We start from the raw sequence: 24,337 nt of genomic DNA on the forward strand, positions 1-24,337 counted from the left end.
GAAACTTATGAATATATATTTTATCAACTAAGCCTAAGGTATTTATAGGCCCCAAAAGGCTTAAGAAGGTGATACTATTATCGCTAGAGGTAATACCACCATAAAAAAGGCTAACAAGCACAAATAGTGGTTATCAGCTAACTCATGTAGTACTATCAATTGGCCCTAGCAGTACCACTACCCAAGCCTTCTTTAGGCCACCAGTTTGGCTTCTAACAAGTTTAATTCGACCTAACTTTAAGCCCAATAGGTTTTTTGATAAGTTGGCATTGTTTCAACTTAATACCAACTCAAATTGGCCCAAAATGATCATGATCAAGACTTTGACAAATGAACCATATATCTGACATATTTACGAATCTTTCGACATATTGTACACTCTTCCGACATATTATCCAATCGTTCGACACTTAGTCTAAACCTTCGACACATCGCTCTTTCCTTTAGTATATCATTCATTCCACTAACATGTCTTTCTTATGACATTCAATCTTTTATCATAATATTTGATCATTTCGACATGATTGCCGAACTTATAGCACGAAGTTCTATCTCTAACATGTCGACCAATCCTTTGACTCGATGTCTAATTTTCGACATGATAATTTCTCAATGCAACATCCAACTCTCCTACTCGATAGTTGACCCTTCGATGATCCAAGTCAATGATTAAAGTATTTCTTATGTCACTTATCTTAAAGCATATTAGTTCAATAAACTTATTAATTGATTTTATCGTCAAAATCTAGGATTCAAAAAGATATAAATATAGATATAATATAATTATATGATATGTGTTTTATCCATAATATAGTGAACCCCCAAATTAACAACCATTGATCGTGTGCCTAATTTCTCGGAGTCAATATTGATACCATGGATTCTTCTTTGGACATTGACTAATCAATTGGAACAATATTACCATGAGTGATTTGAGATTGCGTGACATCAAATTTGTCTCGGTGCTAATCTCATCCATCCTAATCTCAACAATAATCACTAAGGCTCTATAACTTCATGATAAATACGCATTATACCTATTAAGAATTGATATGATTGGATGGAATATCAATCTTCTTACGATCAAACTATTCACTTTGAAATTCCGGAACCGTCTCCCCCTGGCTCTCAAACATCACACGTTGCTTCCCTTCTCCAACTCTATTGGTAGCTTTGTCACTGACTCATCAATCCACATTTTCTTTTATTCGTTCCTTTTTATTGGGATTATATATAGTCTATTAGCAATTCTTCAATGTATAGCACATGGGTCGTTAGCTCTTTGAGGATAGTGACCTTCCCGAATGCTCCTCTTTCACCCTAAAAGTTATCATTTCCACCTCACTCCACTACCCTGCTCTATTCTGCAACCCTACCCTCTCCCCTGCCACCATCTAGTGTAGAGTTCATGCTCTTATGGCCCTTCTCACTATAAGTATTCCAACTTCCAACAAACCATACCAATCCCCCGATTCACCAATAATCTTGAACGATCATTCGCTACTATGATAATACTTCCAATGGCTCCGGCTGCTAGCAGGAACTTGAATTTGAAAGCTAGGCCATTTGGGATGAACTTGGTGTAGCGATGGCTTCCACCACATCCTTAATCCGATCATATGTCTTGGGGTTAACGTTCATCTTAGTCCTTATTTTATTCGTGTCTAAAATAATTTTTATATTTTAAAAAACATAATATATAAGTTTCTATCGTCAAATATGAGTTAACAAATATTAGAATCTCCATATACTGACTCATAATAAATTATTAATATAATAATATATGTAATTTAAGTTTAAAAAAAATTGAGATCATCATCAATAGTGAGAGAAGGCATCGTCGTGGAAACGATCACCAGCAGCAACTCCGAGCCACTGCTGCATAGCAGGGCATCGTACGCACGTAGCCTTTCCGGCGCTAACAACGGGCTCATGAGCTTTCGATCCTGCATCAGGTGGATATGCATTGACCAGTCCAACGCTAGACACACAATGGTCTCTTGATCCCTCTTTCTCCTCCTGGACGCCTTCGTTCCCACCGCCTCCCACTTTATCCTCTCTTGTGCCCCCATCTATCGCGTCTACGATGTGATGGTCCCACTCTCCTTTACCTCCGCCTTCGACCTCTCCGCCTTCATCTACTATCATGGACTCCGTCACTTCCTCTTCCTCAACAATATGGATATTGATCTTTTTATGTTACGTAAACAAACTTTAATGATTGTTGACTCAAACTTAACAAGAAAGACTTATATATTATATTTTTAAAAATATAAAAATTATTTTATATACGAATAAACAATAAAAGTTTAAGTGATCCATAATCAAAACAATAAGGGTTAAAATAGACCTTAATTATTTTTTAAATTTAAATTATATATATCATTATATTAATAATTTATTATGAATCAACATACAATGTAAACAGACTCTAACGTCTATTAACTCGAACTTGATAGAAAGAACTCAACCTTGATAGAAAGAAATTATATACTATATTTTTAAAATATATAAATTATTTTAAACATAAATAAATTATAAATAATTTAAATAATTTATGATTAAAACTACATACGCTAAAATAAACCTTAACCGTTGATAGAGACCGCACCAAAAGGAGGGCAGGAGGGGGAGGGACAAAAGAATGCAAGGATGCAATAAGAGAGGGGAAGGCATACAAAGGAGTCACTAGAATTTAAAAAAACAATATTTTTAAATACATTTTAATTAAATCTTTTCCAATTAATTGATCCCCTTATCCAATAAAAGACCGAGAAAATCAAAGCTTGGCTATGTCAAAGACCAATCAGATTATCATAATTATGACAGCAGGAAACTTCGGCACACCCAAAAAAGAAACAAAAGTTGTTAGACATGTTCAGGTAGAAGCTACACAGAAGCAAAATAGCATACAGGCTAAGTTCATGATACTTGGCTGCTGTAGGTTGGTTGGTGCCATTGCGAAAAATTAAATATTTCTCCTGTCGGTAGTGAGATACATACACCAACGTGACATTCTCAACACCGGATCTCTACAAGTTTCGGATAAATGGTAGACAAATTTCAATACACTGAGGACATGTTAGTTACCAGTTTCTGTGGTACATACATTCTACATCTCTCCACATTCAGATACGAGGCACGCGAGCTTTGGACGATTGTTTGGTCCAGTAGCAACATTCTCGATCTTCCTAACAACCAAGAGACCTTCTCCCAGAACCCTCTGCAATGGAGAACAAAAACTGATTAAGACCTTAGTTCAAATTGATCTCGTTTTGTGATGATAAAATTCACTGAAGAGCTCGAGTAATGTGAACCACTGCGCTTTGTAAGACTATGGCACCATGTAATACTAATGCCATGTAATAATACTAAGGCTTCGTTCATCAATTTTTCTGTGCTTAAACACCAACTATTGGAGCAACTGAAATAATTTTGAGAAAAAGAAAACTTACCCCGAAGACTACATGCTTATTGTCTAGCCAATCACATTTTGCACATGTAATAAAGAACTGCAGGCACAAGAAACCAAATAAGAAGTGGTCGGAAGTGGAAAAGACATGCGTTTTGCAGAAATACCTTCTCAAGTCTCAATTTAAAGGAACAAGTCAAGCAGAAGTTGAAGCTTACCCTCAATAAAAGGTGTCTTCTATGATTTAACTTTTTAAATTCTCTATCCTATAATTTGCTAAAATAAAAGGTGTCTTCTATGATTTAGCTTTTTAAATTCTCTATCCTATAATTTGCTAAGTCTTAAATCGGAGATATTGAAATCATTGAAGTGGAGTAAGACATACAAATACCTGACAACCATTAGTGTTTGCTCCACTATTTGCCTGCAAAATTATGATACTAATGAGTACAGCAATGAAGTTAATTGCATGTGGAGTTGCATTGGTCTAAAAAGTTATGCCAAGCTGTTACATAGCAAGTGAAGCCTACAAGCTGAAAAAGCACCAAACAGGTTCCTTTGTTGAAGATGAACTGCATAGTTAATGACACTCTGAGAAAGTGAAAGGAGAAAAATTACACAATCTTACCAAGATTTTTAACTCTCTACAGATGAGACCGCACAGTAAAAATGACTACTAGCAGCAAATACCAAATAATCATAGTGATCAATAATGACAGAATTACAGTTATCAGACACAGAAGCTACTCTAATAAAACGACTTTCTCAACAAGCCTTTTAAACAAGTTAACCATACAAAATTCTTTATTCAATATTTATAAGTGGTCAGTCAGAAAATGAAGCCTACCAAAGTACTGCATAGTAAACACATTGCACATGACACACGTGCTACACTATTTAACAACTGCTATATGCAATAAATAAGCTAAAAGAAAAGAACAACAAAATGTGAACTCTGAAAAAAAATAAATGAACAGAAAGGAAGAACTATTAAAACGTATAAATTAGACAAAAAGATCCAAACAGAAAGAACCAACAAAATTCGAGCAATTAATAAAATAAAAGCTGCATAAGACTACATACCATAGATAGTAGGCCAGGACCAGTATGCTTTGCTATAAAATTTTCATCCTCAAACTTGCTCCCATAGATACTTACACATCCACTTCCATCACCCTGCAAAATCATGAACATATTCTTGTCAAATAAGATGAGAGCTTCGTAGATAAAGTAAGCAGCACGGGTCATCATATAGAGGATTATTTTGCATAGTTCACAATGCCATCTGATTCCAATGCGATATAGCAGACCCATATTAGTATGTCCAAGACCAATCCTACTTCAGAAGATCTTTCGGCTGTATGGCTGGAAATGATTGGAAAACAGCATGATTAAACTCAATCCTTGATGACCGATTTTGGCCAATTTTCCAATTTTATAGCCTCAAAAGTAGCAAGAGAAGAGGGAATGAAGGGAACTAGAAGAAGATCAAAGAAAAGACTAAGAACGTGAAAAGAAAACACACTGTTGTTTTCTTTTCGTTGCAAGCCGCACATTTTCCGTCTACCACCATTTCATCCATCATCATATAAGATATGGAGAAAAGATTATAGTAGACATTTGCCATCTACTACCTTGGTCAATTTTCTATCATTTTATACTCAAAAGGTACTACCTAAGACTTATTAAATATGCAACCTTGAGCGTATTTTATTTTCAAAATACACTCATCAATCAACATTCATAGGCATTTGGTGCCAAAAATATGCTTTCTAGTAGCTCTCATAAAACATTCAAGATCAAAGGGTATATGTTGTTCATACAACAAATGACCGGACATATCCACTTAAATTATCTTGTTTTTATTGTCTCAGCAATATCCTCTTCAATCTGATCCCAATTTTCTTGATTTGTATTTCTAATATTTTCTGCCACTTCAATTATACCATCAGTTCTGTTTCTAATGTAGAAAAAGTTGTAATACACACATTCCCTCTTCAAGATTGGTCCTACTTATTTTGATAACCAAATTTTGTCCAATTGTAAAAATCCAAGTTGCATTAGTGTGCATCTCAAAAAAAAAAAAAAAGAAACTAGCATAAACTTCGGCATAGCTGTCTTGTTTCAGAGATAAAAGAAAAAATCACAAATGATAAAACTAATCTTAAGAACGCAAATTTAACATTTAGCTGCAGATAAAGTGTGAATAATACTTGCAATGATGTTCGAAGAATTAAAGTTAAGAAACCCACCTTCAGAAAATCACCTGCCTGAATCATGAAGTCCTTAATTATGCGATGGAACTGGCATCCCTTGTAACCAATTGGTAAGTTCGCCTTTCTGCAACACATTATCACGATATGGTTCTTAACAACATAATGCACTTTATGTGCAAGGAATACATCATGATGTAAGAAAAGGTGATACTAGTTATAAAAGTCAATATTATTCCTACCCTAACTTGAGTTGACCCTTTCAATATGTTTTACGCCCTCCGACCTTCACAATATACAGATGATCTCTAGGCTACCTAGATGGCTGCATGGATTGAAATATAGAAACTTGTTGAGTGTAAGTGTCCCAGTGTCCTTAGATTACTAAATTTGTACTAATGAACACATGCCCGATTATTACCAATAGCAAGATGCTTCCAAGCCCAAGCAGCAGAAAGAGAAACTCCAACTAAGGTGTCAGGCTTGAGAAGAGTCATGGTTCCCCTCAACTCATAGAAAAGGATTTGCATAGAGAAGGTACAGGAACTCTCGAATAAACTGAAAAAGATATCTTAACATATTCTTGTAAGCTCATTTGATAATAAGCATCATCCAAGTTTCACGTTTGATTTGACCAACCATAGAAGTTAAAAGTGCAATATAACATCCAAGGCACTGAAAAATAGTTCAAAATTTCTCGATGAGTTTTTTAGTAGGAAATCTCATAGGTCAAAAGATAGAAGGCAATTAAATTCTAAAGTTGAATATTTTCCCAAATTAATTTGTCTCTCACGACCAAAACATGGTTAGCATTCTGTAAACTTCGTCAAAACTTGATTGCAAGTGCCTATAGGACAAAGGAGTTCATTGAAATGTTTCTAGACAAGTCACTTAAGAAATAAAAAGAGATAATTGTGTTCATTTGGCATACCGCTTGAAGCAAATCACTCAAACTTTTTTCCCTCATATTCTTCTTCCTCTACGATTTTACATATCATTTTTGAACCAAACAACAGACTAGCAATAAGGCCACCATGTACGCTAAAAGTGCTTTCACTAAAATGCTGGTTTTTATGTCTAGATTTCTACTTGAGTAGAAAGTCCACAGATGTAATTGGATATATGAATATTGATTTTCAATGAACCTGACTTCACCTGGTTTCTGAGGATCTGAATGACAATCAACCAAAGTTGGTCTTCCTAATGTGATAGTAGCTTGGTAATGGTATCTAACAGATATTTTGGCTTCTGACCCCTTAAATCATAGAATTATTCCAAATCATAGACTTGCAGATGTTCTTATTCTGTAAACACATAATATTTTTAATATTTACTAATTTTTTAAAGTAATATTGCCTAGGCCAATTCTGCCTGTTTTCCATCAGTTCTTTTGCTCTTTTACATTTTCTCCTTCATAATAAGCATATCTAAAACTTCTACTAGTTAACCACTCCAAAATCATGTTAATTTAGGAACATGGCACCAACCTGAGAGGCTTGGCATTAGGTTAACTGCTGGTCACCAAATTAGGTGAACATGACTTTCAGTACTCAAACAAAGATGTATCCATATAGACTGGAAAGGCTTGGATTAATATCTTCATGCAACCTAGCTGTTATTGATGAAGTGTCAGTCCTAATAAAGTTTATTCCAAGTTGAACAAGTAGTATAAAATTTAAAATGACTTGACTAATTTCATATTAACTCAATACTGATCGAAGCTAAATTTAGGCTCCCAAACATGAACCAACCCACAAGGCTTAGTCCAAGAAAAAGCTAGTAATCGACTAAGGTCAAAGATACTACAAGCTTTTTCAATCTTAGGTTTAAGAATGTAACACCCAAATTCCAAGAAACTACTAGCTCGAGTTCATGATGTTAAGCCAACAAAAGCAAAGAGAAATAAGATCACTTATGTCATCTCAGATGAAGTTTAAATGAATAAATCTCACCACATATGCACCTTATATACAATACAAAGATAAATAACTGATACATACATATACACCTGTACATCAGCGAGAACATCTGTAGTTTTAAGATAAGACAATGCAAAGTAAATATTGATGAAGATGAAAAATTTTTGGGCTCTGCTTGAGTAACAATCCAAAGGTATTCTTCAACTACTGTATCTTCTTTCTTTTCTTTTTCCTTGAGCAACATCCACGTTTAATATTTTCATAATATGGTATAAATCAAAGACATCTCAACAGGTATCCCCCACGGGGGTCCACCTCAATATTTTTTCTCTGAGTCATGTGTCTGAACCCTTCATCTACATATTAAGCTGTGGGTAGTGATTTCACAGCCCTAGAACCGCAAATGATGGCCTGCACAATCTGATCTCCTAATTCTCCAAAAGAGCAATAAGTTGTCTATGAAACCCAACTACCCTTCACACAATTAATCTAGAAGCCTAAATACTTAGTTTAGAATAATTGGACCTCAACCATATTAATCAACTATCATAAGCCAGAAAGTCGACATTTTGTAAAAAGAACACAGAATAATTCGAAATTAAGACAAGTCTCGCACTTGAAATCTCTCAACTTACAACCAACCGTAAAGTTGATGGTGCCTACCTGTATTCTCCAGTGCAGAACTGCCTGCCATCAAAGCCAATAAACCAATCACCAAATTGAGTCCGTATCCTTTTCATTTAGTATCCCTAAGAAATATCAACAGAAAGAGAAGGGAGACCTAAAGTTTTCAGCGGTCTTGGGGACGATGTCGGCGAAGAGCTCCATCTTGATGCGGCCGGCGGGGATGGACCCGATTGTGACGTCGAAGAAGACGATGGGGTTCTTCGGGTTGGGAGGCCTCAGGTGCCACTCCACCGCCACCGTCGGTGTTGCAGCGGCAGCGGCAGCCGCGACCACGACGCTATTGTTGTTGTTGTTCGTTGCAGCGCCGCCGGAAGCCATTGCAGCGCGCGAGAGCGAAGGAGGGTATACGAGGGAAGACGAAAGCGGAAGGGAAAAGCGAGCCGGAGGCACAACTCAGATGACGGTTCTAGAAGACGGATGGAGCCACAACCCTAAACTTGGATTGGGCTTAACTTGGGCTCGACTCGGCCAATTTGGACGACCGATTGCAGTCGCCTTAGGCAATCATGTACTTGGATTGGGTTTAACTTCGGCTCGGGTTAGCCAATTTAGTTGGAGGAACCGATTGCAATCGCTTTTGGCAATCTTGAACTTGGTTCAAGTTCAACTTGTACCTGGGTGGACCAAATTGGAGGATCAATTGAAATCCCCTTAGACAATAATTGGATTGGGTTTAACTTGGGCCTGGGTTAGCCAATTTGGTTGGAAATCGTTTGCAATCGCCTTTGGTAATCCTAAACTTGGATTGGGTTCCACTTAGGCTTAGGTTGGCCAATTTGAAGGATCATTTAGAGTCGCCTTAGGCAATCCTTTAGGATTGAGTTTCAATTGGGATTGGGTTAGCCACTTTGGAGGGTCGATTCCAGTAACCTTGGGCAACCTTCAACTTGAATTGGGTGGTTCACCTTGAGCTTGGGTTGATCATTTTGAAGGATCAATTGCAGGATTATAAGTGTTTAGTGGCCTAAAAATATGTCACTTGCGATATATACATGCAATTAGATCCTTATGTTGCAAGTGGAGTTAAATTTAATATGATATGTGTTGCATTTGATTTTAAAATAAATTTTTATTTATATATTCTTTGTCTTCTTATAATTGTGGATTAGTGTAAGTGCCCCAACACTATACACTAATTGTTTTTTTTTTTTTTTTTTGGTTCCTGATAACAATATGTATTAAAAACAAGATAAAATAGAGTATAAAATTAGTCTTTACATGTCAATTATATCTACCACCTTTAATAAGAAGAGAATGAGAGAACAAATGAGGATGGAGTTTGGATAAGGGTATTTTTTATTACATATACAAATATTGAGTGGGGACGAGTAGCATATTCCCTATCTTGTCCTTGTACTCATCCTTATAGGCCTAATTATTAGGCTTGAACGTTTAGCTCATCGGATTCAAATCAAAATGGATTGAGTCTTAATTGAGTTGATTGAGAGTTAATTTACGAGTAATTTTTTATTTAATTAAATTAAATGAAATAATATTAACATCCTTTTCCCACGAACTATGTGTTGGAGGAATGGATTCAACATTCAACCATTATTATTTATTTTTATAAAATTTATATTATTAATTTAATTTTAATAATTATTTTATTTTTTTAAAAAATAGATTAATTAGAAGAATATTGAGTACCTAAGTTGTCTGACTCTAAGGGATTTTCTATCCTTGTCTCTACCCCTATTCTATCTAAATGATGAATGAAATAAAAAATGAATTGGGATAAGACGGGAACAAGGGAAGCACTCTCCACTTGTCTCATCGGTATCTTTATCTATAGTAAATAAAAAAATAACTAGAGGATCATTTTCTCGTCAAACAAGAGGATTTAATAATATGATGCTCGATTGATTCACTTTATTTTCTTCTCTCTCTTTTTCTTTCTCTATATTATGACCTAAAAGAAAACCAAGATAAAATTTATTTCTCAATATAATTCCGACACTTAAACAATAATAATTGATAAACATTTTTATAATAAATTCAATGAAAAAATATTCTATAATATAAAATAAAAATATATTATTTAAATATTTTATATTAGGATTGATACGACTCAATTGTTGATCGAGACATATCCTCTCCGTACTGAATGTGCTGCCACATGCCAAGACATAATTAAGATAAAGATTTCTTCTATCATGATGCACGTTACCTCCCATGGCGTCAGATGATAGATACATAGACACAAGCTTGATTGTGAAACATACCCAGTTAGATAACCTAAATGAAAGCTCCAAGACACGCAATCATGAGCACCGAAGGAGGTTAAGGGGGATGGTGTTCAGTCAATGGAACCTGTGTCTGACCCCTCTCCTCTCTCTCTCTCTCTCTCTCTCTCTCTCTCTCTTTCAGGAATTAAAGGTTGGTACTAGTTTGGTGGGAAGGAGTTCCTGCTGGAGCTGAGATCTTTTTCTTGTTCAGCTCCATCTCCTCTTCTTTATCTGAAAGGAAAGAGTCCCAACTTCATTTGGAGCCCAAAGACTCACCATCACCCCCAGTTATTTTAATAGCTTGGCTTTTTCCTTGTGATACGCAAAGTTGGTAACCTCCCGATCGTAGTTGATAGTTGCACCTAATTTAAGCTACTCCCAACAATCCCAATCCGCTCCTCGAGTTCGCAGATTCCAAGATTTCCTTGCAGATAAATCTGATATCCTAATCCCATGGCATCTATCTGTGCAACATCTTTGTTATCCGTGTAATGTCGAACAAATTTCGTGTACAAGGAGAAGATTCCTTGCAGGATTTATATACATCTTACATCGATTCTCTTTGTCCTCAGCTCCTGTGACTTTCCTTCTCCTTGCTGCTCGTCATGTCCAAGGCCTCACCCCCTGTCAAGTTCCTCCCTCCATGGGCGTATGAAATGGGACTGTTACTTGCGCTCATCTGTCGAGAACTTTTGTGCTCGCTGATCGATTTGATGAAGAATTGCTGTAGAGTTAGCACTAGTGTTTCTTTCAAGAAGGCCAGCACGAGCAGGAAGAAGAGTGATCCAAGAAGTGAAGGTTCAGAGGAGAGGACGGCGGAGAGGGGGACGAATATCCTGAATCTGCCTGAGTTGACTCTGGACTGCATTCTGGAGAAGCTCTCGCCGAAGGAGCTGGTGACGGTGGCGTGCGTTTGTAGTTGCCTGAGGGACAGGTGCAGGAGCGATCATCTCTGGGAAAGCCACATGAGGAAAAAATGGGGTCGGTTGCTGGGCGAAGCGGCACGAAGGGCGTGGGAGTCCTATGCAGCTTCGAGGAAGCACGCTTTGGGTTCTGCAACTCTCGTCCAACACACGAAGCCCAAGAACTGGATGGGATACCTCTTCTCCAGGTCCAACTCGGATGCAGATAGAAGGCTTAACATCGTCAATAACACTTCGCCGGCAGATGTGACAATGAGTTGCTATTCAGCACTGGAGAGTGGCAGACTTTGGGTACCTGCACAGATTTGCAACAGAGAGGTACCAAGTATTCTTGATGCTATGTTGTTCTCTTACTGGAGTTGCTCATCGTTGAGGATTTGTGCAGAATGGAAATGTGGGGTTTGTGCTGTCTTGCTACGATGCTGAGCTTAGATATGATCGCCATTCTGACACTTTCTACGCAAGGTGCACAGCGAACTCCTCCACACTGCTCTGTTTCTGCTGAGAGTTTATGTAGCTTTCATTCAAGATGGAGTCTTCTGCATAGGTATTATCCACATGGGAGCAAAGCTGTACAGGAGGAGGAAGGGGTTTCGTGGAACAGAGTAAGGGTTCCTCCTGTGGATATCTCTCCCCATGAAATCCATGTCTCTGAGTGCTTAAGTGAATTGAGCCCAGGAGATCACATTGAGGTCCAATGGAGGAGGAGCCAAAAGTTCCCTTGTGGTGAGTTCCTCTTTGTCATATGTTAGATCATGAAATCTGTGAGTTACTGTTTCTTTCCATTTGCAGGTTGGTGGTACGGAGTCATTGGTCATCTGGACTCGTGCGATGGTGATGAGCAGCGTTGCCTTTGTAATCTAAGTGGTGAGATGATCCCAAAATTACATTCATCTTTTATATCATCTCAAGTAACCTAAAGAGATCACTCCTGCTTCCTTCATGGGATGCATTCTAACATGCATACAACATAAGATTATATTGGTTGAATGATTGCATCTTCTGACTACTTTCTTGGCAATTTATGGATTGGGTGTTGCATTGAAAGATACGATCATACTAGAATTCAAACAATACCCACCTGGATCAAGATGGAGGCGGGCAACAGTGAGCAGGAAGAATCATGAAGAAGGGAAAGGGAATGAAACGACCGGTTTCTACGGAGGGATCAGGAAACTCCATTGCAAGGATGAAATATGCATGTGGTTGCGGCATTGGCCTGAAGAATCCTTATGATTGCTTGCTCTTGTTCATGTCCAGTATGATCTCTCTCTGCATTCTTTACCTTGGTTGTGCCAACATGGAGATTCGAGAAGACGCATGTGTCTTCAGTGATTTGTTTTTACGTAATGTTAGTTTAGGAGAAAACCGATATTTTGATATGCTGACTGTGATGTAGATAGCAAGCAATTAATTTAGCCTAATTCTTTCGCTAGTTCATCAAGCATTATGTTGAAGATACGCTATTAAGAGTTAGGAGTTTGTTTTTCGTGATGGTTAAGAGAAGCGACGACCACTTCCCCCTTGCTCTGTCTCCCTCCGTGCCGCCCAAACCTTCAGATCCAGGCAAGTTTGTTTGATCCCATGTATCATCTTTTTCCACCATTCCTTATCAGATTTCTCGGGCCTCCATCCTTCATCATCATCATCATCACTCTTTACGGGCAGTATAGGATATTTGCTGCATAAATCTTCAATTGTGAAGATCAAATCTTCCTCTATCAATTTTATGCTCTTCCAAGAAGAGAAATTTCTCAAGTCCCTCCCCAAGTCATGGATCTTAAATCTGATTTCTTTTTTTTTCTCTCCTGTTTTCATATGGATGCAGATGCTACATTTGGGGTGAAATTTTACAACTCATACGTTACGTTGGATTCATCTGTATATTTTTCCTATTGAATATTGGAATGAGGAATCTCTTTTTCATATTCCTTCTTACTTCGATGGGCCAATCCAATCAATCTTAGATCTCTTCTCTTTGAAAGAGATTGATTTGCTTACATATACATATGTATTGCAATCAGCATTACCAAAACCCTTATACAGATTATTTGGATTGATGAATCTTACCTGCATATTTTTCAGGTTGTTTCCTATAAATACCATTCTTTAATTTGCTACCGATGTGATTGTCTTGGTCATCGTATTGTTATCTATCATTAATCCCCAAATTCCTCTCTAACTACATCCCTTTCAATGCCATCGAGTTTCAAGGATGGACTTCCTTGCTGGACTAGTGAAAAAGAGGATGAGTCTTCAGTTTACGGTCCATGGATTTGGATTTGCGTACAATAAATGTCGTTAGTTTCGGAAAAAAACCTTCAGCAAAGTCATCGTCATTGGAAACATCGTGTAGGCATCCGGAAGGTTCAACGTGTGCAACTCACGTGATGGAACATCTTGGTACCTTTAGCGGATATTCGACGTTGTTAGTGGCACCACTTTAGCACACTAATTCCCCAAACCACTGTCATACATCTCATACCTTTTTCCTTTCTATCTCTAACTGTCCTAGTTTCTCTAGCATCTGTAACACACCTTGCACCTTTTCCCCCCCACCCCCACATGGTACCTACCACCTATTCCACTTCCTCTAATGAGGGACAATCTCGAGCATTAAACCAATCTAATTGACCCCTATCAAAGAGCTTTTTGAAACAAAACTCATATCATAATAGCTCACTCACCTCAATCAAAGTTCTAGCAGAACTTGGATTAGAGCTGTCTTCAACCAAATTAGGCCACCCATCGAACAAGGGGGTGCAACAAAGAAAGTACTAACTGCTTATGTCTTATAAAAAAAGTCCTTCAACCTTAAGGACTTGGGGCATCGACCACTCTATAAAATAAGAGATGTGCTCTAATCTAAAACAATCAAAGTCTCGAACAAGTGCTCAACTGACCCTAACTATTCCAGTATTGAGAGAGAGAGAGAGAGAGAGAGAGAGAGAGAGGAAGGAGAAGGAAGAAGGGTACGAGTTTCTTCTGGTCACAGCCTTCTTCCTTGAGTTTCGGCAGCCAAAGCTGTACAGCAAGCTATGCCCAACTATTATCAGAAGCCCCCAAAGCATCTGCCTACTAGAAGCCCCCAAAGCATCTGCCTACTATCCAAACCTTTAAAGAAGATTTCAACAATGAGAGAGAAGGAGACCAAAATCGGTAGTGTTATGTAATCTATCGAGAGCACTTATATACTATCCAAAGACAAGTCTAATTGTTTTAATTTAATTACTTTAAATCTAATAGTTAGCACTTTCACTTGACAAATAATAGGGGTTGTTTTCTTTCAATTTTACACTTGATCATTTAGTGATAGTAATCACCCTATCAAAACTTTCACTTGGATAGTGGTATTGAGTCAATAGATTATGAAACTCGAAGCTCGTACGAATAAGATAGTATAAGAGCAGCAATCTTATGGATTGTGACCATGAGATAAGAATACAAAGAGTCTATTAAAGAACTACAAGAATTGGAGTTCACATTGTGCTAACCCAAAGAAAAAAGCATAGATGACGACCAACAATCTTGGCTGACATTATTGGCTAAATAGAGATTATGATGAGCTAGATGCAAGCCCAAATCAACCCCACTATACAAGACAACCAAGAGAAGAAGGTCTCCATCCAAGACACACAACCACGAAGAAGATACTACCAAATAGAATATCATAGTAAGGACTCAACCCTTTCAAGTCGAGGCTCACATCAATATGTTGAATCTCAGATTTTGATGATAAAATCAATTGATGAGTTTACAATCTAATCTATCTTTTGAGTGACACAGGACTAACTTCGATTAGAAAATATAAATCGATTAAAGTAGGAGGAATCGGCTATTGGGCCAGAGTGAAACATATCAAGAGATTAGACGTCGAGTCGGAGGATCGGTCGACGTACTGGCAGAAGGTCTTCGTGCCATGAGTTCAAGTATCAGGTCGAAGGATCGGACATTGCGCCAAAAAGATCGGAAGTTGCGGGAGTCAATATATCGATTGGGCAATACCCCAAAGGAGAGGACGATGCGCTGAAGGATCGAACGAAGCGCCGGATGAACCATTGACATGCCGAGCAACGTAGGATTCATGCTTATAATTAATTATGTCTAGATTGAATTAGATTAGGTCTAATTGAGTCAATATTAAGGTGAAATAATACCAACTCAATTATCAACTAATTGAGCCCGAATTAGGGCTATTTTAGGCCAAGTGGAAGACCCATTCAATGACCCATAGCTAGCCCAAGCGGTGGCACCACTAAACTAGGCAGTGGTATTGCTCAGACACAGTCTCCCAAACTATGTCAAGTAGTGGTACCAGGACCTGGAAAATCCAAGATAAGATCTTTTTTTACTTTATTTTTTAAATCATTTATGGTCTATAAATACCCTAGTTATTTTTGTTTGGTAGAGCATGAAATTGAGTAGAAAAGGGGGGAAAGAATACTTGAGAAGAAAAAGGAAACTCTTTTAGGGTTTAGAGTCTCTTTCTCTTAGAGTTAGAAGTTTTCTAAGGGAGGAGTGAGGTCTAAAAGAGAGGTGTAAAGGTTCTCTCTGGGCCTGTGAAAAGGAGAAAGAGTTGTAAGGGTAGTTAACCTTCGCCCATTGAAAGAAGATTGGTAGTGGAAGCCGATGGCCTCGAGTGAAGAGGAATCAAGAGTTGATGTAGGTCACGATGACCAAACTACTATAAATCTGATTTGTATTTACTTTATGCTTTTCATTCATATTACAAATTGATTTACTTATTCACTATGCTTACGAATGTTTTCAAGTTAAACTCTTTTCCTATATCGATTTTTCATCGAACGAGAATTTTTATACCGATGTGATTTTACAAAAGCATTAATTCACCCCCCCCCCCTCTTAGTGTCGTTACTGTCCTAACAGTTGGTATCAGAGCCAAATTTTTCTCGATTGGTTTAACACCCAAGAGAATGGCATTTATCGATAATCTAGAGGGTCACTCTATCATTCGTCCTTTTATGTTCAATGGGACGAACTACACTTATTAGAAAACTTGAATGAGAGTTTTTTTGCTTTCTATGGATTTAAATTTATGGAATATTATCGAAAGTAGTTTTCAAAAATCTTATAATCCAATGAACGAATGGAATGATTTGAAGAAGAAAACTTTTTCTTTGAATGCTAAAGCGATGAACGCTTTATTTTGTGCTCTAGATAAAAATAAATTTAATCGGGTTTCTATATGCGAAAATGCGTATGATATTTGACATACACTCGAAATCACATATGAAGGAACAAATAGAGTTAAAATGTCTAAAGTCAATCTTTTGATGTATAGTTTTGAATTGTCTCGAATGAAGCCAAGCGAAAGTATTATTGACATGTACACCCGTTTTACGAATGTCATCAATAGTTTGAAAACTCTTGGCAAATGTTTTTCTAATCTTGAACTTGCAAAGAAGATTCTAATATCCCTTCCAAAAAGTTGGGATCCAAAAGTAATGGTAATACAAGAAGCAAATGACTTAAATAATTTTCTACTTGAAGAACTTATCGGGTCTTTAATGACATATGAAATGACTTGTATTGAACATGATAAACATAAGAACTACCTTTCAAAGAACTGGAATGATTTAACACTTTGAACAATAGACGACCACTCGAGCGAAAGTTCAAGTGATGATAATATAGAACTTTTGACAAAAAAATTTAAAAAGTTCATGAAAAAGGCTAATTTTAAAAATGAACTTAAAAATGACATAATAACTTGCTATAAATTGAAGAAGCTGCTAAAGAAAAAGAAAGCATTTAAGGCGACATTGGATGAATCTAGTACATCCAAAGATAAGGAGCAAACCAACAAAGACAAAGTGGCGAACTACGTCTTAATGACTTTCGACGATGAGGTAAATGACTCAATCGAAACTCCTTTACCTTATAATGAATTGCTTAATGCTTTCCATGATTTATTTGATGAATTTAAAGTAGTTGGTAAAAATTATAAATTGTTAAAAAAGAATCATACTTTTCTTTCTAATGAATTTGAAAAATAAAAAAATAAGCATGATAATTGCATGTTAACTCCTTACACTAAATGTGAAGAATTAGATTCATGCAAAAAAAAAAAAATTATTACAACAAACGTTAGATAAATTATTACCAATAAGATTCATGTTCATAGAAAGGAAGGAATCGACTTTGTGAGTAATTACACTTAACAAAAGCTAACTACTTTTATTAAAGGACCCATATTGCATGTTACCCCTAAGGTTAAGGATAATTTTTATGATAGATGTGGTCATTTTGCTTTTAAATGTTCATTTAAAAAGTATGACTCACATAAATTGGTTTAAGTTCCTTAAGGAACCATGAATATCTTAATGCTAAAAATTAAAATAGATAGATCCAACCATGAGGGACCCAAAGCTAAATGGGTACCTAGAACAAACCCACCCTTTTTATAGAAATATCTACAATCGAAAGCTAAGAGTAAAAATAAAATTTTGATAGTGGATGCTTAAGGCTTATGACCGGAGATCTAACACACTTCACAAAGCTCACTAGCCGAAACAAAATAATTTTGAAAATACTTTATATTTAATGAAATCATGCTTGATGATTTAATGATTTAATTATGCATGATGATTTGAAGTAATGATAATTTTTATGATTTATGGTTTATTGATCTTGATGATTTTTATAATGAAATTTGCTCTTTCGGTTTTAAATGATGATGCATATTTTTATTTGACATAAAAGATAAAGGCATGCTTGTATAAAATAAATCACATAAATTGAAACACGGAAAGGGAATACATTTTTCTTGAAAATTTTTCTATCTTATCAATTTTTCAATAAGAGATTAATAAATCTATTTATGCCATTTTGACTCTCTTGAAAGTGATTTTGATGATTTGAATTTGAATGAGTTTTATCCTAATCATGATCTTGATTTCTCAATATTTGATACTTAGAGAATTTTTTTGTGAATCAAGATATCTTATTTGATCTCTTATGTTTCTTTTTGCCATCTACTAAAGAGGAAAATTATCTAAATGAATCATGGTTATTCTTTTGATCTCTTGGAATTACAACTTGAAAGTTTTTTTTTATGAATCAAGATTTTTCCTTTCACTAAAGAGGAGATTCATTCAAACAAATCTTGATTCTTTCACTTGATATTTAAGAATTGAGATCTATCTTATATGAATCAAGATTTTACATTATTTGTTCTCCTACGATTCTTCTTGGTATTTACTAAGAAAAATATTTATCCAAATAAACCATGATATGTCACTTGACTTCTTAATATTTATGACTTGAATTTTATTATGTACAATTGTCTTGTATTTATGATTTATATATCTCATGTTATGATTAAATCATTGATATAAAAAAGGAGAAAAAATATACTATTGTATTCTTCCCTTCTCTTTGACAAAAAAAAGGGAGAGAAAGTCTTGCTAGCTTGCACATCGCAAAGAAAAGAAAAATTGCTAGCTTGCACATTGCAAAAAGAAGCAAATATGCTATCTTACCCATCTCAAGAAGCAAAGAATTGCTAAACTTGCACATCTCTAAAACTTGCTAGCTTGCAAGTTCTAAAGTGATAAAAAACTTGTTAAATTACTTGCTTGCATTTCACAAAAACTTGCTAGTTGCACTTCTCCTTTTTGTTGATGACAAAAGGGAAGAAGTTATGATGATGATTTGAATTTGTAAATCATGCATGTTATACCTTGATAGTTTGAAATTATGCATATGATTTTCATGATTCATAGTTTCTTTTAATATGACATATTAATAGGGAGAGTTTAGTTTAAACTCCATCATCAATTGGTTGTTATCATCAAAAAGGGGGAGATTGTTGAATCTCGGATTTTGATAATGAAATCAATAGATGAGTTTATGATCTAATCTGCATTTTGAGTGACGTAGGACTAACTTTGATCAAAAAAGATAAATCAATTAAAGCACGAGGGATCAAATGTTGGGCCGGTGTGAATCATGTCAAGAGATTGGACATCGAGCCGGAGGATCGGTCGACGTACTAGTAGAAGGTCTTCGTGCCATGAGTTCGGGCATCGGGCCGAAGGATAAGATATTATGTCAAGGAGATTAAAAGTTGCGAGAGTTAACATACAGATTAGGTAATACGTCGAAGGATCGGATGAAGAGCCGGATGAACCAATGACATACCAGACAAAATAAAATTCATACTTGTAATCAATTGTGTCTATGTCGAGCTAGTTTAGGTCTAATTGAGTCGGTATTAGGGTAAAATAATGTCAACTCAATTATGGCCAATTGAGCTGAATTGGGGCTATTTTGGGCCAAGTGGATGGCCCATTTAGTGGCCCATAGTTGGCCCAAGCGATGACACCACTAGACTAGGTGGTGGTACTGTCCAAACACAGTCTCTCAAATTGTGTCAAGCGGTGGTACTACCGAACTAGGTGGTGTTACTGCTCAAACACAGTCTCTTAAACTATGTCAAGTGGTGGTACCGTCTAGACACAGTCTTCCAGATTGTGTCAAGCAGTGGTACCGCCCAGTGTTAGTGTTGTAGACGGTGGTATTACCAGGATCCGGGAAACCCGGGATGAGATATTTTTTAGCTTCATTTTTTAAGTCATTTGAGGTCTATAAATACCCTAGTTATTTCTTCTTAGTATAATATGAAATTTAGTAGAAAATGGGGAAAGAATACTTGAGAAAAAAAAAAAAAACTCTTTTAGAATTTAGAGTCTCTTCCTCGTAGAGTTAGAAGTTTTCTAAGGGAGGAGTGAAGTCTAAAATAGAGGTGTAAAGGTTCTCTTTGAGCCTATGAAAAGAAGAAAGAATTATAAGGGTAGTTGATCTTCGTCCGTTGAAAGAAAATCGGTAGTGGAAGCCGGTGGCCTCGAGTGAAGAGGAATCGGGAGTGGTTGTAGGTCACGATGACCAAACCACTATAAATCTGATTTGCATTTACATTTGCTTTATGCTTTTCATTCATATTGCAAACTGATTTACTTATTCACTATGCTTACAAACGCTTTCAAGTTAAACTCTTTTCTGATATCAGTTTTTATCGAACGAGAATTTTCAAACCGACGTGATTTTATGAAAGCATTAATTTACCTCCCCCTCTTAGTGCCGATTCAGTCCTAACACAACATACCCTTCTACAATATAATGGATTAATCAACAATGATGTATTAGACTCATGGATAGATCAATTTGAAACTTATTTTGATGAATATGATTATAGTAATTAGGATAGGGTATTGCTTATGCGACCTAAGTTGACTGGATATACACTCGTATAGTTAAAAACCTATCTTCAAACTAACTGTGACAAAGACATATCATAGACATGATTTAAAAAACTCATATGAGAGAAGTACTATCCTATGGGATAATCTTGAAGAAAGAAGAAGTGACACTAATGTCAAGGAAGGGACCAATCCATGTAAGAATACACTACCGAGTTTTGATGACAAGTGGTGGCACTTGGAATCTCCCTTGACGATCACTCAATGGTAAGCTTCCATGCATAATTTATATAGAGTTGAGCCTCTTCAAAGTATATGATATTTCAATTACTAGCAATATGGAGATGATGATCAAGAGAAAGAATCACACTCCATTGTGACAAGCCTATGGAGAAGGCCAAAGGGAGCCACCTAAAAGCCAAAGAGAATTTTGGGGATGGTATAACTTTTTCTTCCTCAAAATGAAGTGATTTATTCTATGATCATTATAAAATTATAGGCCACTCTAGAGAAAAGTGTTGGAAGGTTCACCCATAACTTTTCTCAAAGAAGTAGTTAAAGAATGATGAAAGTTAGCGAACCATGGCTACGACCATAGGAGATGATTGGTCAAGAATCTCATCTCAGTAAGCTTGGTCAAGAAGCTCGACCTAGAGATGACATCATATCCATACCTAAAGCATTTTCAATCAAGTTCATTGTAGTCATGCATTTTTCTTTTTAGGTGAATCTAACTTTTCATGCTTATTTTCCATACAAAAGCCGTGCATCATTTTTAAAATCGGAAGGCAATATGAAAATCATTAAGATATAAATTATTGCTTCTCAAGCACATACATAAAATTCATAATATTTGGTGTGCAAGCATTAGATTAACATTTTATTATATTTTCATACAATTTTCATGATCATTTTCAAAAATTACTTAGAAAGATAAGCATGATTCCTAATTTTTGCATTTTCATTACATTATATAATTTTAAAAAATAATTTTTTAAACTAAATAAAAAAGAAAATACATCATGGAAAGCATCAAGTAATTTCAAAATAAATTAAAGGGGTTTTGATTACCTCATCATCGTAGTTTGCCACCTTGCCTTTCTTGATTTTCTCCTCATCTTCGGAGGAGCTCAATTCATCCCAATTTGTGTTCTTCTTCTTGCATTCATAGCAAGTAGTTCCATTCTTTTTGTTCTTTAATTTTTGTTTCATTAACTTTTTAAATTTCTTAGTTAGTGCAAGTTCATCATCACTTGAGCTTATGCTCGAGTGGTCTTCAATTATTCTATGTCCCAAATCCTTCCTGTTCTTTGGAAGGTGGTTTTGTTCATCATGTGTATTGTACACTATTTCATACGTCATCAATGAACCGATAAGTTCTTCAAGTGGAAAAATATCTAAATCTTTTGTTTCTTGTATTGCTGTTACTTTCGATTCCTAAGCTTTAGAAAGTGATTGTAAAATCTTATTAATGAGTTCAAAATTCAAAAAACATTTGCCTAGAGCTTTTAAATTATTGACAACATCCGTAAAGCGGGTGTACATGTCAATAATAGTTTTGCTCAGCTTCATTTGAAACAGCTCGAAATCATGCATTAAAAGATTAATCTTCGAAACTTTTACTCTACTAGTGCCTTCGTGTGTAATTTCGAGAGTGTACCAAATATCAAAAGTCATTTCGCACAAAGAAACCTGATTGAATTTATTTTTATCTAAGGCACAAAATAGAGCATTCATAGCTCTAGCATTTAAAGAAAAAGTCTTTTTCTCTAAATTATTCCAATCTTTCATTGGAAGAGAAGACATTCGAAAACCGAATTCGACTATATGCCATAAATTCAAATCCAATGGAAGCAAGAAAACTCTTATTCGAGTTTTCTAATAAGTCTAGTTCGTCCCATTGAAAAAGGGAGGATGAATGAGAGAGTAATCCTCTTGAAAGCCGAAAAGAGCTATTTCTCTTGGGTGTTAAACCAACTAAGAAATCATGAGGCTCTGATACCAATTGTTAGGATCAAGAGGCCGGCACTAAGAGGGGGGGGTGAATTAGTGCAGCGGTGAAAACTATATCGGTTTGAAACTTTCGTACAATAAAAACTGTTTCCGACAAAAAGTGATTTCAAAAACTTAACTTGAAAGCGTACATAATGAATTGAAGGTAGTAAGCAATTAAGGAGGTTTCAGTAAGGTAATAGCAAGAATAAAATGCAAACCAGAGAACACGACAGTTTTAGAGTGGTTCGGTCAATATGACCTACATCCACTTTCGGCTTCCTCATCCGATGAGGTCACCGACGTCTATTAGAGGTCTTCCTTCAATAGGCGAAGACCAACTATCTTTTACACCCCTCTTCTCCTTTTCACGGGTTTAGGAGACAATCCTTACAAACACTCACACTCCTCTTACAGAATTCTAAACTTAGAGTGGAGGAGGGAATTTCTAAAGAGATTGCAACAGCGTTTTCTCACTTTTGAATACTCTATGCTTGTGTGTTTTAACTAGGGATGAGAGGAGTATTTATAGGCTTCAAGTTGATTCAAACTTGGAGTCTAAAACTTTTTCATCCCGGTTTCCTCGGGCACGGGCAGTACCACTGCTTGCGCTAGGCGGTACCACCACCGAGTGTCAGTTTGATACTGACACTACCTTGGGCGGTACCACCGACCAGGTCTGGCGGTACCACCACCTGAGGGGTAGTGCTGGGCGGTACCATCGCCTGACACCCTGCCAAGGGTGGTACAACCGTCCAGACTAGCGGTACCACTGCTTGACATAGTCTCGAAGATTGTGCCATGACGGTGAGACTTCTTGGGGCACTATTTGGGCCTCTTATTGGGCCTAACACAGTCCTTACATAGGCCTAGCTGGCCCCTAATTGGGTTGGCCCAAATCCAAACATAATTACATGCTAACTACGATTCCTAAGACATTTACTAAGCTAAATAAGTCCCTATGTCTTGGTTTCTTCCGGTGAACTTCCGATGATCTCTCGGTAATATTCTAGCAGACTCCCGACAAGCTCCTGGACTTCACGATGATCTTCTAGGTGAGTTCCGATGAGCTTTTCTGGTAAGCTCCGAGACTTCTCGGCTAGTTCCGCCAGAACTTCCGACGAACGTCCGGACTTCCGACGAACTCTTGAACTCCCAACGAAGTTGTGTCCTTGACTTCGAGACTTCATTTTGCTTCATACCTTACTATCATAGTTAAACCTGCACTTGTAAAACACACTTCGATCTAGATAATTAATACTAAGCATTAATCAAGTTGTCCGGCCTGTCATTGATCCCTCGACGCTTCGTTCGATTCTTCGGCACATCGTCCTCTCTTGCCGCCTATTGCCCAATCGGCCAGTTGACTCCATAACTCCAATATCCTTAGCACAATATCTTCTTGGCCCGATGCTCAAATCCACGGCCCGAAGCCTTCTGTCGATACGTCGATCGTTCCTCTAGCCTGACGTCCAATCTTCTGACATATTTTCCTTCGGCCCAACATGATTTTTCCTATTTTAATTATCTCATCCTGAGTGAAGCATCCTGTGTTACTCAAAATGTAAATTAAAATATAAACACTTATCGATTGGTTTCATCATCAAAATCCAAGATTCAACATAAGCATGTGTATGTATTTAGGAAAAGTGGACACAATTTCTCCTTGTCATGTTGTAATACTATGTTGTTTACCTTAATGTTGTAAACTTTTTATGCGACTCACTTTGATGATGGCAATGCTA

The 24,337-nt window shown here is 36.6% G+C and overlaps 2 protein-coding genes across 4 annotated transcripts; one reads left to right on the plus strand and one right to left on the minus strand.

Annotated features, from left to right (window-relative positions):
- Nucleotides 1–2,931: 2,931 nt before the first annotated feature.
- Nucleotides 2,932–8,648, minus strand: LOC135595059 (peptidyl-prolyl cis-trans isomerase CYP22-like). The gene is made up of 7 exons (XM_065085569.1): nucleotides 8,326–8,648; nucleotides 8,208–8,231; nucleotides 5,665–5,752; nucleotides 4,496–4,588; nucleotides 3,804–3,836; nucleotides 3,456–3,512; nucleotides 2,932–3,223 (listed from the first exon to the last, which is right to left on the minus strand). The coding sequence occupies exons 1-7, from the start codon at nucleotides 8,547–8,549 to the stop codon at nucleotides 3,113–3,115; spliced, it is 630 nt and encodes a 209-aa protein (XP_064941641.1). The 5' UTR covers nucleotides 8,550–8,648; the 3' UTR covers nucleotides 2,932–3,112.
- A 2,013-nt stretch (nucleotides 8,649–10,661) lies between these two features.
- LOC135582840 (F-box protein At2g32560-like) lies at nucleotides 10,662–12,786 on the plus strand. 3 transcript variants are annotated; one of them, XM_065108104.1, is made up of 6 exons: nucleotides 10,927–11,697; nucleotides 11,765–11,844; nucleotides 11,927–11,984; nucleotides 12,058–12,105; nucleotides 12,172–12,246; nucleotides 12,428–12,566. In XM_065108104.1, the coding sequence occupies exons 1-5, from the start codon at nucleotides 11,062–11,064 to the stop codon at nucleotides 12,241–12,243; spliced, it is 894 nt and encodes a 297-aa protein (XP_064964176.1). In that variant the 5' UTR covers nucleotides 10,927–11,061; the 3' UTR covers nucleotides 12,244–12,246; nucleotides 12,428–12,566. The 3 variants fall into 3 exon arrangements, with proteins under 3 accessions (XP_064964170.1, XP_064964176.1, XP_064964181.1); XM_065108098.1 differs by having other exon boundaries at nucleotides 10,662–11,697; nucleotides 11,927–12,105; nucleotides 12,428–12,786; XM_065108109.1 differs by lacking the exon at nucleotides 12,428–12,566 and having other exon boundaries at nucleotides 12,172–12,369.
- The last annotated feature ends 11,551 nt before the right edge of the window (nucleotides 12,787–24,337 follow it).

Source organism: Musa acuminata, chromosome BXJ1-2 (genome assembly GCF_036884655.1).
Source record: "Musa acuminata AAA Group cultivar baxijiao chromosome BXJ1-2, Cavendish_Baxijiao_AAA, whole genome shotgun sequence".
Classification (NCBI taxonomy): Eukaryota; Viridiplantae; Streptophyta; class Magnoliopsida; order Zingiberales; family Musaceae; genus Musa; species Musa acuminata.

Coding starts and splice junctions, on each gene's coding strand:
- LOC135595059 (XM_065085569.1), bottom strand. CDS start 8,549: ATGGCTTCCGGCGGCGCTGCAACGAACAACAACAACAATAGCGTCGTG. Junction 4,589..5,664: donor AGGCAGGTGATTTTCTGAAG/GTGGGTTTCTTA, acceptor ATGATTTTGCAG/GGTGATGGAAGTGGATGTGT. Junction 3,837..4,495: donor GTCCTGGCCTACTATCTATG/GTATGTAGTCTT, acceptor ATAATTTTGCAG/GCAAATAGTGGAGCAAACAC.
- LOC135582840 (XM_065108098.1), top strand. CDS start 11,062: ATGTCCAAGGCCTCACCCCCTGTCAAGTTCCTCCCTCCATGGGCGTAT. Junction 11,698..11,764: donor CACAGATTTGCAACAGAGAG/GTACCAAGTATT, acceptor GGATTTGTGCAG/AATGGAAATGTGGGGTTTGT. Junction 12,247..12,427: donor TTGCCTTTGTAATCTAAGTG/GTGAGATGATCC, acceptor TTGCATTGAAAG/ATACGATCATACTAGAATTC.